Source organism: Vollenhovia emeryi, unplaced genomic scaffold (genome assembly GCF_000949405.1).
Source record: "Vollenhovia emeryi isolate VEMERY1.0 unplaced genomic scaffold, V.emery_V1.0 DF939333.1, whole genome shotgun sequence".
Classification (NCBI taxonomy): Eukaryota; Metazoa; Arthropoda; class Insecta; order Hymenoptera; family Formicidae; genus Vollenhovia; species Vollenhovia emeryi.
This window is the reverse complement of record NW_011967033.1, coordinates 52,515-62,639: the sequence shown is the minus strand read 5'-3', so window position 1 is coordinate 62,639 and position 10,125 is coordinate 52,515. Positions and strand designations below refer to the sequence as shown.

At 37.8% G+C, this 10,125-nt stretch overlaps 1 protein-coding gene across 1 annotated transcript; it reads left to right on the top strand.

Moving 5' to 3' along the window:
• Positions 1 to 923: 923 nt before the first annotated feature.
• On the top strand, positions 924 to 9,911 carry LOC105558557 (DNA-directed RNA polymerase I subunit RPA1). Its single transcript, XM_012006302.1, has 5 exons — positions 924 to 1,017; positions 2,077 to 2,281; positions 4,015 to 8,357; positions 9,332 to 9,487; positions 9,573 to 9,911. The coding sequence occupies exons 2-5, from the start codon at positions 2,104 to 2,106 to the stop codon at positions 9,909 to 9,911; spliced, it is 5,016 nt and encodes a 1,671-aa protein (XP_011861692.1). The 5' UTR covers positions 924 to 1,017; positions 2,077 to 2,103.
• Positions 9,912 to 10,125: the final 214 nt, after the last annotated feature.

The window sequence follows — 10,125 nt, the reverse complement described above, 5'->3', positions numbered from 1 at the left end:
TTCTTATGTCTTAAATCATTCAGTATCATAGATAGGAAATCAATTAAATTTTGAATCCGGCTAACTTCCATTTAATAAATATTTAATTAAAATTATCTGGATCACTCACAAACCTTTTTAATTGCACTACAAACGTCTTCATACGAAATACCAACGATTTCATATAAAAATTTTATCTAATTTATCTATTGCCCTAAGTATACGGTGGAAAAAAAATTAATTAATTACAAACAAACGAATGACTCACAAACCTTTCTAATTGCACTAGAAACGTCTACATACGAAATACAAACGATTGCATATAGAAATTATTTAAAAATACATTCAGTCGGCGTCAAGTATGAGCGAATCATGGACGTAAGAATATATGGACGGAGCGTAATGTAGGATTTCGGACGAGGGGACCCAAGCGAGCGCGGTGAGGGGAAATTGGGTGGCGGCCATATGTGATGACTAGAGGTGCGTTCGGGGAGCGCGCTTTCAGCGCTAAAAGCGTCTTCTATCTTTGTTCGACGTACAGTGAGTGACGAAGATAGACTGACGTTTTCAGCGCTAATAGCGTCTCCCCGAACGCAGCCTAGGTGATTGTAAGGACGCCTCGTGGCAGTGCTGTCCGTGAGCGGCCTTGATGCTATTTTTCCTGCTGGATTGCTTGCGATTTAGTAAATTACTATGATGTGCAATGATAGTAATTTACTAAATCGCAAGCAATCCAGCAGGAAAAATAGCATCGTCTGCAGCGGGCTTTACACAAGAGGCTTGTTTTCTGTTCCTACACTAGTGAACTAGTGCAATAAATTGGAGTAAGACAAGCATATTTTTTCTCATTCTAGCTTACTGCACTAGTTCACCAGTGCAGGAACAGAAAACAAACCCTATGATCGCAAGCAATCCAGCAGAAAAAATAGCATCGTCTGCAGCGAGCTTTATACTGTGATAAGCAGTCTATCTTTTATATGTCTATGGTGGAAACCGGCTCGTTTAGCAATTGCTTCTGCAGCACGAGATTTGCACGAGGTTTTTATTCTGTTTATTAAATTAATTTAGGGTTATTTCGAGTTAATCTTCAATTTTGATCTGTCTTAATCGCTTCTGTTCACTTTTATAAATTTATTGTTGTGAGATTAATAAAGATATGTTAGGCTAGGTTAAGGTTAGAAAAATTTTAAATACTACATACGAATAATTTGTCCGTATCTCACATGCCCAGATGATGCGATTAATATTACATTTCAAGTTAGCGATTATCTCAATCTATATTTAAGAAGAACATGTTCCTTATAAGATAATCAGATTTAATTAGATTAGAGCTTGAGTAGGTATTTTTTGTTGTAACACATTTTTATACTAGTCTTAACGTTTAACAATGTAAAGTGAACGATATAATAGAAACTGACATTCCACAATATAAACTATCATTAATTTATTATCTGTTGTATGTGTAAAATAATACGCTTTCAAAGTTAGAAAAAAAATTGGAGTGTGTTCAAAAAAGCGATATGTGCAAAGTGTTCGGTACGAGATCATAATACAAGTTCTTTGTAACTGATAAAATATCCAGTATATAATTCTGCTAAAAATGTGATACTATTTTGGCGTTTTTATATTGTTTCTACAATTAATGTATAATCATAATAATTGTATCTCACACCAGCCTTTGGTATAAATTAATTTTGCCATAGATTACCGCAAACGACCATACACATTTATTATTAGATTTTAGAGTAACCATTTTATTTTATTTCACTTCAGGTCACAATAAAATGTTTAATAACTCTTGTCAAAATTGATGAGCAAAGAGATTCTTACGTAACTATTTAATCACTGAAATTTGAAAGAAACTAAACATGCCTTTATATTAACATTTTATAAAAAATTATTACACTACGTTTTAGTCTTATTATTTCCAAAACAGTTCACAATACAATTCAATAAAAACCTCAATCCTAATCAATTTCTTACGAATTAAGGTATATATGGAATAAAAGTAAGTTTCAAGTCTGGAATTTGGCCATTACGTGACTGCTCTCACACATATCACCTCTGATTATTACATTATTTGTTACTGTTTTACAGATATATGAGAGCTAGAGGGACATCAAGATGAGTAAACACTACAGACAGCGTTTAACACCGAAACATCAAGATTCTAAGCATATACTGTTCTCAGTTTTCACAGCAAACGATATAAGAAATTTAAGTGTAGCGAAAATCAGAACACCATTGTCTTTTAACATTCTTGGACATCCGTTAAAGGGTGGATTGTATGACCCATCCTTAGGTAAAACATTATAATACAATTCACGGCGAAAAATGTTTGGTCCAATTATAAAATAGGTTTTCATTGCTTGAAACAATATTTCTTTGGCTGTGGTCAAGCTGTTGCTTCGAATGTTATGAAGTATTCTTCTCTTTTCTTTCGGGGAAGATAGAAAGAGAGAAGAAACGCTTCGAAGTTTTGCAGCGGTAGCTTGACCGCAGGCTTATATACATTAAATTGTTTCAAAATTTTATTAGCAGCCCTAGTTTATTTAACTCTTAAGGCTGTTAGTCTGAAATCAATGGATGAACCATTGACCAAAGTCGTGTACACCAGTGCCTACTAATGCATTAAAATTTGACAGTAATGCCCAGTGGGCATTACTTTATCTTGTTATCTTATTTTATTTTTTGAGATTCTTTCTGACCCCCCCCCCCCCCCCAGTAAGGTCAAATAACACCTACTAATGCCCCAGAAATGCTTAGTAATGCTGCAAATCTGTACACCACAATGCGTTTTACCCCTTGTCTAAAATCTATTATAACATTAAGATATCTGCTTCAATATCTCTCAGATATTGAAAAAATTAGGATATTTGAATAGAATATGAGAATTGAATTTAATAAAATCAGACATCAGACATCAGGGGTTTGATCACGAATTGTGTCCTCCTGCGTGAAATCGTGAAAAGCAAAAAATGTTACTGACGAATTCAACATTAAGTGAGAATTTTTTAATTTTGTTAGTAGATAAGTAATAAGTGGACAATTTTTTACTCAACTGGCCTGAATTTATTATTAAAAAATTACAACTCGCTATGTTTTGACCTTACGGGTTGTGGTCCTTTTCAAGCGACAATGTGTAAAACTGTGTATTCTAAATTAATTGGTATATTTCATCAGATTGCCAGTATTGATATAAATAAAATTTCACTTCTCAATCGACCTCAGCTGGCCACATTTATTAAATACACCTTCACAACGTTTCAACCTTTGATTTAGGTCCTTGTCTTACAATCATCGACTCCGGACGTTAGTAAAATAGCTCTTATTTCTGAACACCGTTCGCCAAATTGTTGCTGTAATTTCATTTGACAAACTCCGTAACAAGATCTTGAAAAGGACCTAAACCAAAGGTCGAAACATTGTGAAGGCGTATCTAATAAATGTGGTCAGCTGAGGTCGGTTGAGAATTGAAATTTTACGTGAATTAATTGTACAGAATTAGGTATTGTAACGTATTTAGTATAAAGATTGTGTCGATCAAAGAAGAAGCAGGCTTACACATAAATGCCAATAAAAATGCGGAATTTATTTGCAAACGTAGGAGGCACAATAAGACTGACAACATGGTAAACGGAGTCAAGAGTCGAACGTTAGAAAAGTCAAAAATTAAAAATATGCAATAAATACGGAGTCAAAAGTTAGTCGATAAGTCAAGAATTGAAAACATGATTTCAATATTGGTCAATAAAATTTTATACTTTTCTCGAGTTTACGCTAGAGGAAAAGATTCGTGATAGAGTCACATGTTATTAAAGATTAGCTGTAAATTTTCAGAAATTTATTGCAAGCATATTGCACATATTTTTAACATCGTTAAACTAATGTGTGTGTGTGTGCGTGTGCGCGCGCGCGCGTGTGTGTGTGTGTGTAAGAAAGTGTATTATATGTATATAATTAAATGCATAACATAAAAGTTATATTTTTCATATTTTATATAAAACTTAATTTACTAGATTCGTTCTGTTATAGGCACAACGAAAAGCACCTCGGAGCTATGCAGCACATGTGGGCATAGTGGTTTCAAGTGTCCAGGCCACTTCGGCCATATAGAATTGCCAGTGCCTGTTGTAAATCCATTATTTCACAAAGCATTATCTACACTACTCAAACTATCATGTTTAAGGTGCTTCACGTTACAAGTACCGCCGTACATCAAATTATTGCTGTCTGCAAAATTAAAATTGCTTCACCAAGGACAACTTAGCGATCTCGACGGCTTGGACGAAGAAGTAACGTCTGTAATAACGAGCACTCGGAAAGAAGAGGAACAAACGGAATGTGTTCGTAATATAATTGAAACTTACATGGAGAACTTCGTCAATAGAACCAGATACAATCGAGTCGCGCCTGACAGTCATGAGAATGAAACCAGTATGAAGAACACCATTATGCAGTGGCACGTGTATGTCGAAAACATACTTAAGCAATACGTGAGAACAAATAAGGCTGGAGTATGCATGAATTGTCACGAATATCTCCCAAAGATTTCGACGCTCCATAATAAAATAATGATAAACAATAAGAAGGATGCACCTTCCAAGGAGATGCTCTCTCGCCAAGTGGTGCACAAGCTGGAGCCGGTGATGATTATGCCAGATCAATCTAAGGAATATCTGCGGCAACTGTGGAAAAACGAAAAGGACTTTCTCGAAATAATTATACCCTGCTTAGAATTGGTAGACATCGAATATCCTACCGACGTGTTCTTCTTCGAAGTGATACCCGTACTACCACCGATCGTACGGCCGGTAAATTTCCTTAATGGTCAAATGGTCGAGCATCCTCAGACTCACATCTACAAGGGCATTATACAGGACTGTTTGGTCCTGAGAAATATTATACAAACGATCCAGGATGGAAGCCCTGATGTCTTGCCACAAGAGGGTAGACTTGTTTTTGAACAGATCAAGGGAGTTACGGCAGTTGAGAAGTTGCACAATGCTTGGCAGGCGTTGCAGAGTAACGTGAATCATTTGATGGATCGCGATATGAACAGAACTCCCGAGTCCATCAATGGCCAGGGTCTGAAGCAGATTCTTGAAAAGAAGGAGGGTATCATTCGGATGCACATGATGGGTAAGAGAGTCAACTACGCCGCGCGCTCGGTTATTACTCCGGATCCTGACTTGAGTATAAATGAAATTGGTATCCCCGAGGCGTTTGCATGCAAATTAACATATCCCACGCCAATAACGCCGTGGAATGTCGTTGAATTGAGACGATTAGTCCTGAACGGCCCCGACGTTCATCCCGGCGCAGTTATGGTGGAAAATGAGGACGGATCGGTACAAGCTATCGACGGTAACAATCCCACGCAGAGAGAAGCCATCGCGAAGCGTCTTTTGACCACAAACGACAGGACCACGGAGTCTTTTATCGGTGTCAAAATGGTACACCGGCATCTCCAAACTGGCGATGTGTTGCTATTAAACAGACAGCCGACGTTGCACAAACCGAGTATAATGGCCCACAAAGCGCGCGTACTGAAGGGTGAGAAAACGTTGCATCTGCATTATGCCAATTGTAAAGCGTACAACGCGGACTTCGACGGCGACGAGATGAATGCCCACTTCCCGCAAAATGAGCTGGCCAGGAGCGAGGGTTACAACATAGCGAATGTGTCCAATCAGTATCTCGTGCCGAAAGACGGGACTCCGTTAAGCGGGCTCATACAAGATTACATGGTATCTGGAGTGCGATTAACGACCAGAGGTAAATTCTTTTCAAAGGCGCATTACACACAGCTGGTTTACACCGCGCTGTCGACGAAGCAAGAGAGTATAATTCTTCTACCGCCGGCTATCGTCAAGCCGAAAGTGTTGTGGTCGGGCAAGCAGGTCCTCTCGACGGTCATCATCAATATTATTTCCCCGCATAAGGCGCGAATCAATCTGGTCTCTACCACGAAGATCAGCGCGAAGGAGTGGCAGGCGGAGGCTCCGCGACGTTGGAAATGCGGGACGGAGTTTGAAAACCTGGCAACCATGTCGGAAACTGAAGTTATAATTCGGCACGGAGAATTATTATGCGGTGTACTCGATAAGATGCATTATGGTGCGACTCCCTACGGTCTCATCCATTGTATTTACGAGTTGTACGGGGGAATATGCGCGAGCAATATGCTGAGCGCGTTTGGCAGGCTGTTCCAGACGTTCCTGCGGTGCGACGGATTCACTCTCGGTGTCGAGGACATTCTGATAACCCGTGAAAACGACCAGATGCGCAAAGAGATCATCTCCAATTGCAGAAAGGTCGGGGATACCGTGCAGAAGTCTGTGTTAAAAGTACCCGACGATACACCCGTGCACGAAATTCGGGCTAAAATGGAGGAATCTTATTGGAATAACGCAAAATTTCGCGGGCAGATCGATCACAAGTACAAGAGCACCATGGATGTTTACACCAATGATATTAACAGAGTCGGCCTGCTGACGGGACTCCTCAAGAAGTTTCCGGACAATAATTTGCAGCTCATGGTGCAATCTGGTGCGAAGGGGTCCACGGTTAACACCATGCAGATATCGTGTTTGCTCGGTCAGATTGAATTAGAAGGCAAGAGGCCGCCGTTGATGATCAGCGGGAAGAGTTTGTCGAGTTTTCCGGCATACGATCCAACTCCCAGAGCCGGTGGTTTCATCGACGGTAGATTTATGACTGGCATCAAGACCCAGGAATGTTTCTTTCATTGCATGGCAGGGCGCGAAGGTCTCTGCGACACTGCGGTAAAAACCAGCAGGTCCGGTTACCTGCAAAGGTGTTTGATAAAACATTTAGAAGGCTTGATTGTTAATTACGACGCGACGGTCAGAGACTATGACGGCAGTTTAATTCAGTTTTATTACGGGGAGGACGGCCTTGATATACCGGGCTCACGTTTCCTGACGAAGAATCAAATCTCATTTTTAGTTGACAATAAAGATTCTATTTTAGATACCAAGCTGCTGGAGTGTCTAAAGACGGACAACGAGGAGATTATGAAGACGATGAAAAAGATCAAGAAGTGGGAGAGTAAAAATGGCCCCTGCTTGCGAAAGAGACGAGTCAGCGGGTTTAGTAGATTCTCTATGGAGAATTCTAGTCAGAACAACAGTGCCAAACGAGAGGTCATTAATAGCCACAGTGGGAGAAGTAAGGCCGCGTTGTCACTCATAAGGAAGTGGACAAAGACGAAGGAGGAGGTGAAAAAATCATTTCGCGCACAATGCGCTAAATGCCCCGATCCGGTGATGTCGAGGTACAGACAAGATATTGAATTCGGTGTATTATCCGAACAAATGGAGAGCATAATGGACGAGTATCTCTTTCGTACGTCGAAATCTATTAAGAAATCTGTCCTGAGAGACTTGTTATCTATAAAAGTTATGAAGACCATCTGTCCGCCCGGTGAACCGGTTGGTTTACTAGCGGCGCAGTCCATCGGCGAGCCGTCCACTCAAATGACCTTGAATACCTTCCACTTTGCGGGACGTGGAGAGATGAACGTGACCTTGGGTATTCCTAGACTACGTGAGATCTTGATGATGGCGTCGAAGAACATAAAGACTCCGAGTATGGAGATACCCTTCCAAAGTGACCTGCTGAATCTCGAGAAGCAGGCGAGGAAACTGAGATTGAAATTAACGAGGTGTGTCTTGCGTGACGTGTTGAAAGATGTCACAATAAGCAGGAAAATGGAAGAATGCCCGCATCGAAAATTGGTATACACTATAACGGTCCAGTATCTCCCTCATAAATATTACAAGAGAGAGTTTTCCGTTCATCCGCGGAATGTGATCAAGCGCACCGAGGAGACCTTCTTCAAGAATATGTTCAAGGAAATTACGAAACTTGCCAAAATGACTAAAGTCTTGCTACACTTCGATGGCGAGAAGAGACGGGTGACCGACGAGGACGCGGCAATTGATCAGATTGATCCTGACGAAATAGTGCCAGAAAATACTGAAAGCAGAACACGGATGGACTTGGGTGAGATGCACGAGTCGTCCGATGAGGAAGAGGCCGCGGAAGACGCTGACGCAACGATGACTAAGTCCTTGTCGCGTCACCAAGAGAATCAGGAATATGAGGACCCCGAGGAGGAAGAGATTGAAGATGTTGTAAATGACAAGGAGGAAGAAGCAGACGATAATAATAATGCGGATAAAATTCATATGAATGAGGAGGACGACGAAGATGATGACGATGATATTAAGGCGTTGAATAGAAAAAATAAACCCACTGACAGAAAGGAATGTGTCATCCAAATGTACGAACAGGCTATGGATTATGATTATGACGAAAGTAAATTATTGTGGTGCAAATTCACTTTTTGGGTAAGTGTTATAGACATATTTTGCTAAAAGTACTGTGAAATTGATGATAAGTGAAATGAAAGTTATTGAAAAATTATCGAATGTATATAAAAATAAATCGTTATTTTCATTATAAAATTTAATATAATGCTGCATACAAAATATGGAGAAAGTGTACTATTAAAAAGTAATTTTAAAAGTTATGAAATTTATTGAATTTAACTAAAAACTTATTTTTTAATAAAAAATTTTATGCTGTAGCTGTAAGAAGCAATCTACAAAAATACATTAACATTACTTACCAATTACGTTACTAAAATGTATAACAACTTTGATGTTGTCCTTCTTTTCAATCCTTAAAAATTCAAATATGTATTTTAAAATATAAAATTTGCTATTAAAAAAAATTAATCATTTTGAGCTACCAACGCGAATGCAAACCAAATATAGATAATTTTACTAAAGAACGCTAATAAATTAACAAAAGACTATTCAGAGATTTGAAAAACTCGACTAAAATGAAAAAATAATCGTTAATTTTTTATAACATAATTTACGTCCATGGTCTTAACTGTGATCGAAAGGTAATACCGAACATTGCAATATTTCATTAAACAGGCCATTGAGTTCTAAATACACAAAAAACGAAATAGACATAGACAAAAATCTTAGTAATTATATAAAACTATATAAAACTAAAAAATATTTTTATACTTAATAATAATTATTTTGTACCTATATAGATTAAGCATGTTTTACTCCTCTTATTAGTGAATGTTATACGCATTTAACTCTTTAGTTATGGACACGTTAGTTAAAATCAAAATTTAGAATTTTTCTTCTATAACATTCTTTATATGGTACATTCTGAAATATATCGATTGTACTAAAAGTCTGTACCTTATGTAACGTGAATCATGTTTTTTTTACTGTCAGTATATTTCAGAATGCACCAATAGACTACGCAGCAAATTATACATATTGATCCTTTTCAGTTACCACTCAAAACGATCAAATTGGATTTGCCAACGATAATCAAGAATGCTGCAAGCAAAACTGTCTTGTGGGAAACACCATGCATCAAGAAGGCTTTTACATTTCAAAACAATAAAGGCGAAACAATTCTCAAAACAGATGGTTTAAATATAGTGGTGAGTAAATACAAATCCATAAATAATCTGTATAAGAATATTTCTCTACTTTTTTTCTAATACATTTTGTTTTTTTCGTTTATAGGAAATGTTCAAGTACGATAACATACTTGATTTAAATAGATTATATTCTAACGACATTTATAATATTTCTCAAACGTATGGAATTGAAGCTGCAAATAGAGTCATTGTAAAAGAGGTACGGGATGTTTTCAAAATGTATGGTATCACTGTTGACTCTAGACATCTGTCCTTAATTGCGGACTATATGACCTTTGATGGCACATTCAAACCGCTTAGTCGAAAAGGAATGGAAGATTCTGCTTCGCCATTACAGCAAATAAGTTTTGAAAGTTCGATAGGTTTTTTGAAAACAGCGATGTTGCAAGGTGAGTCATGTTGGATAAAAATTTACATTATATAAAAAATTGTTGTCAATCTTTAGAAAACTAAGATCCAAAATATGGCATCAAAACATAAAAAAAAATTTAACACGAGTCTGAAGAGTATTTTCAATGTAGGACAAAATAATTTAACGATATACATATATTTCAAATTAACTTTCCTTACAGAAGGGAATGATAACCGAAAAAATATTTTATTCTCATAACATGATTAGATCTTCATCTTTCCTATTG

Bases quoted from the DNA above. Each gene is read 5' to 3' on its own strand.
- LOC105558557 (XM_012006302.1), top strand. From the start codon at position 2,104: ATGAGTAAACACTACAGACAGCGTTTAACACCGAAACATCAAGATTCT. The intron at 2,282-4,014 runs GTAAAACATTAT...GTTCTGTTATAG, and splicing joins ATTGTATGACCCATCCTTAG to GCACAACGAAAAGCACCTCG. The intron at 9,488-9,572 runs GTGAGTAAATAC...TTTCGTTTATAG, and splicing joins CAGATGGTTTAAATATAGTG to GAAATGTTCAAGTACGATAA.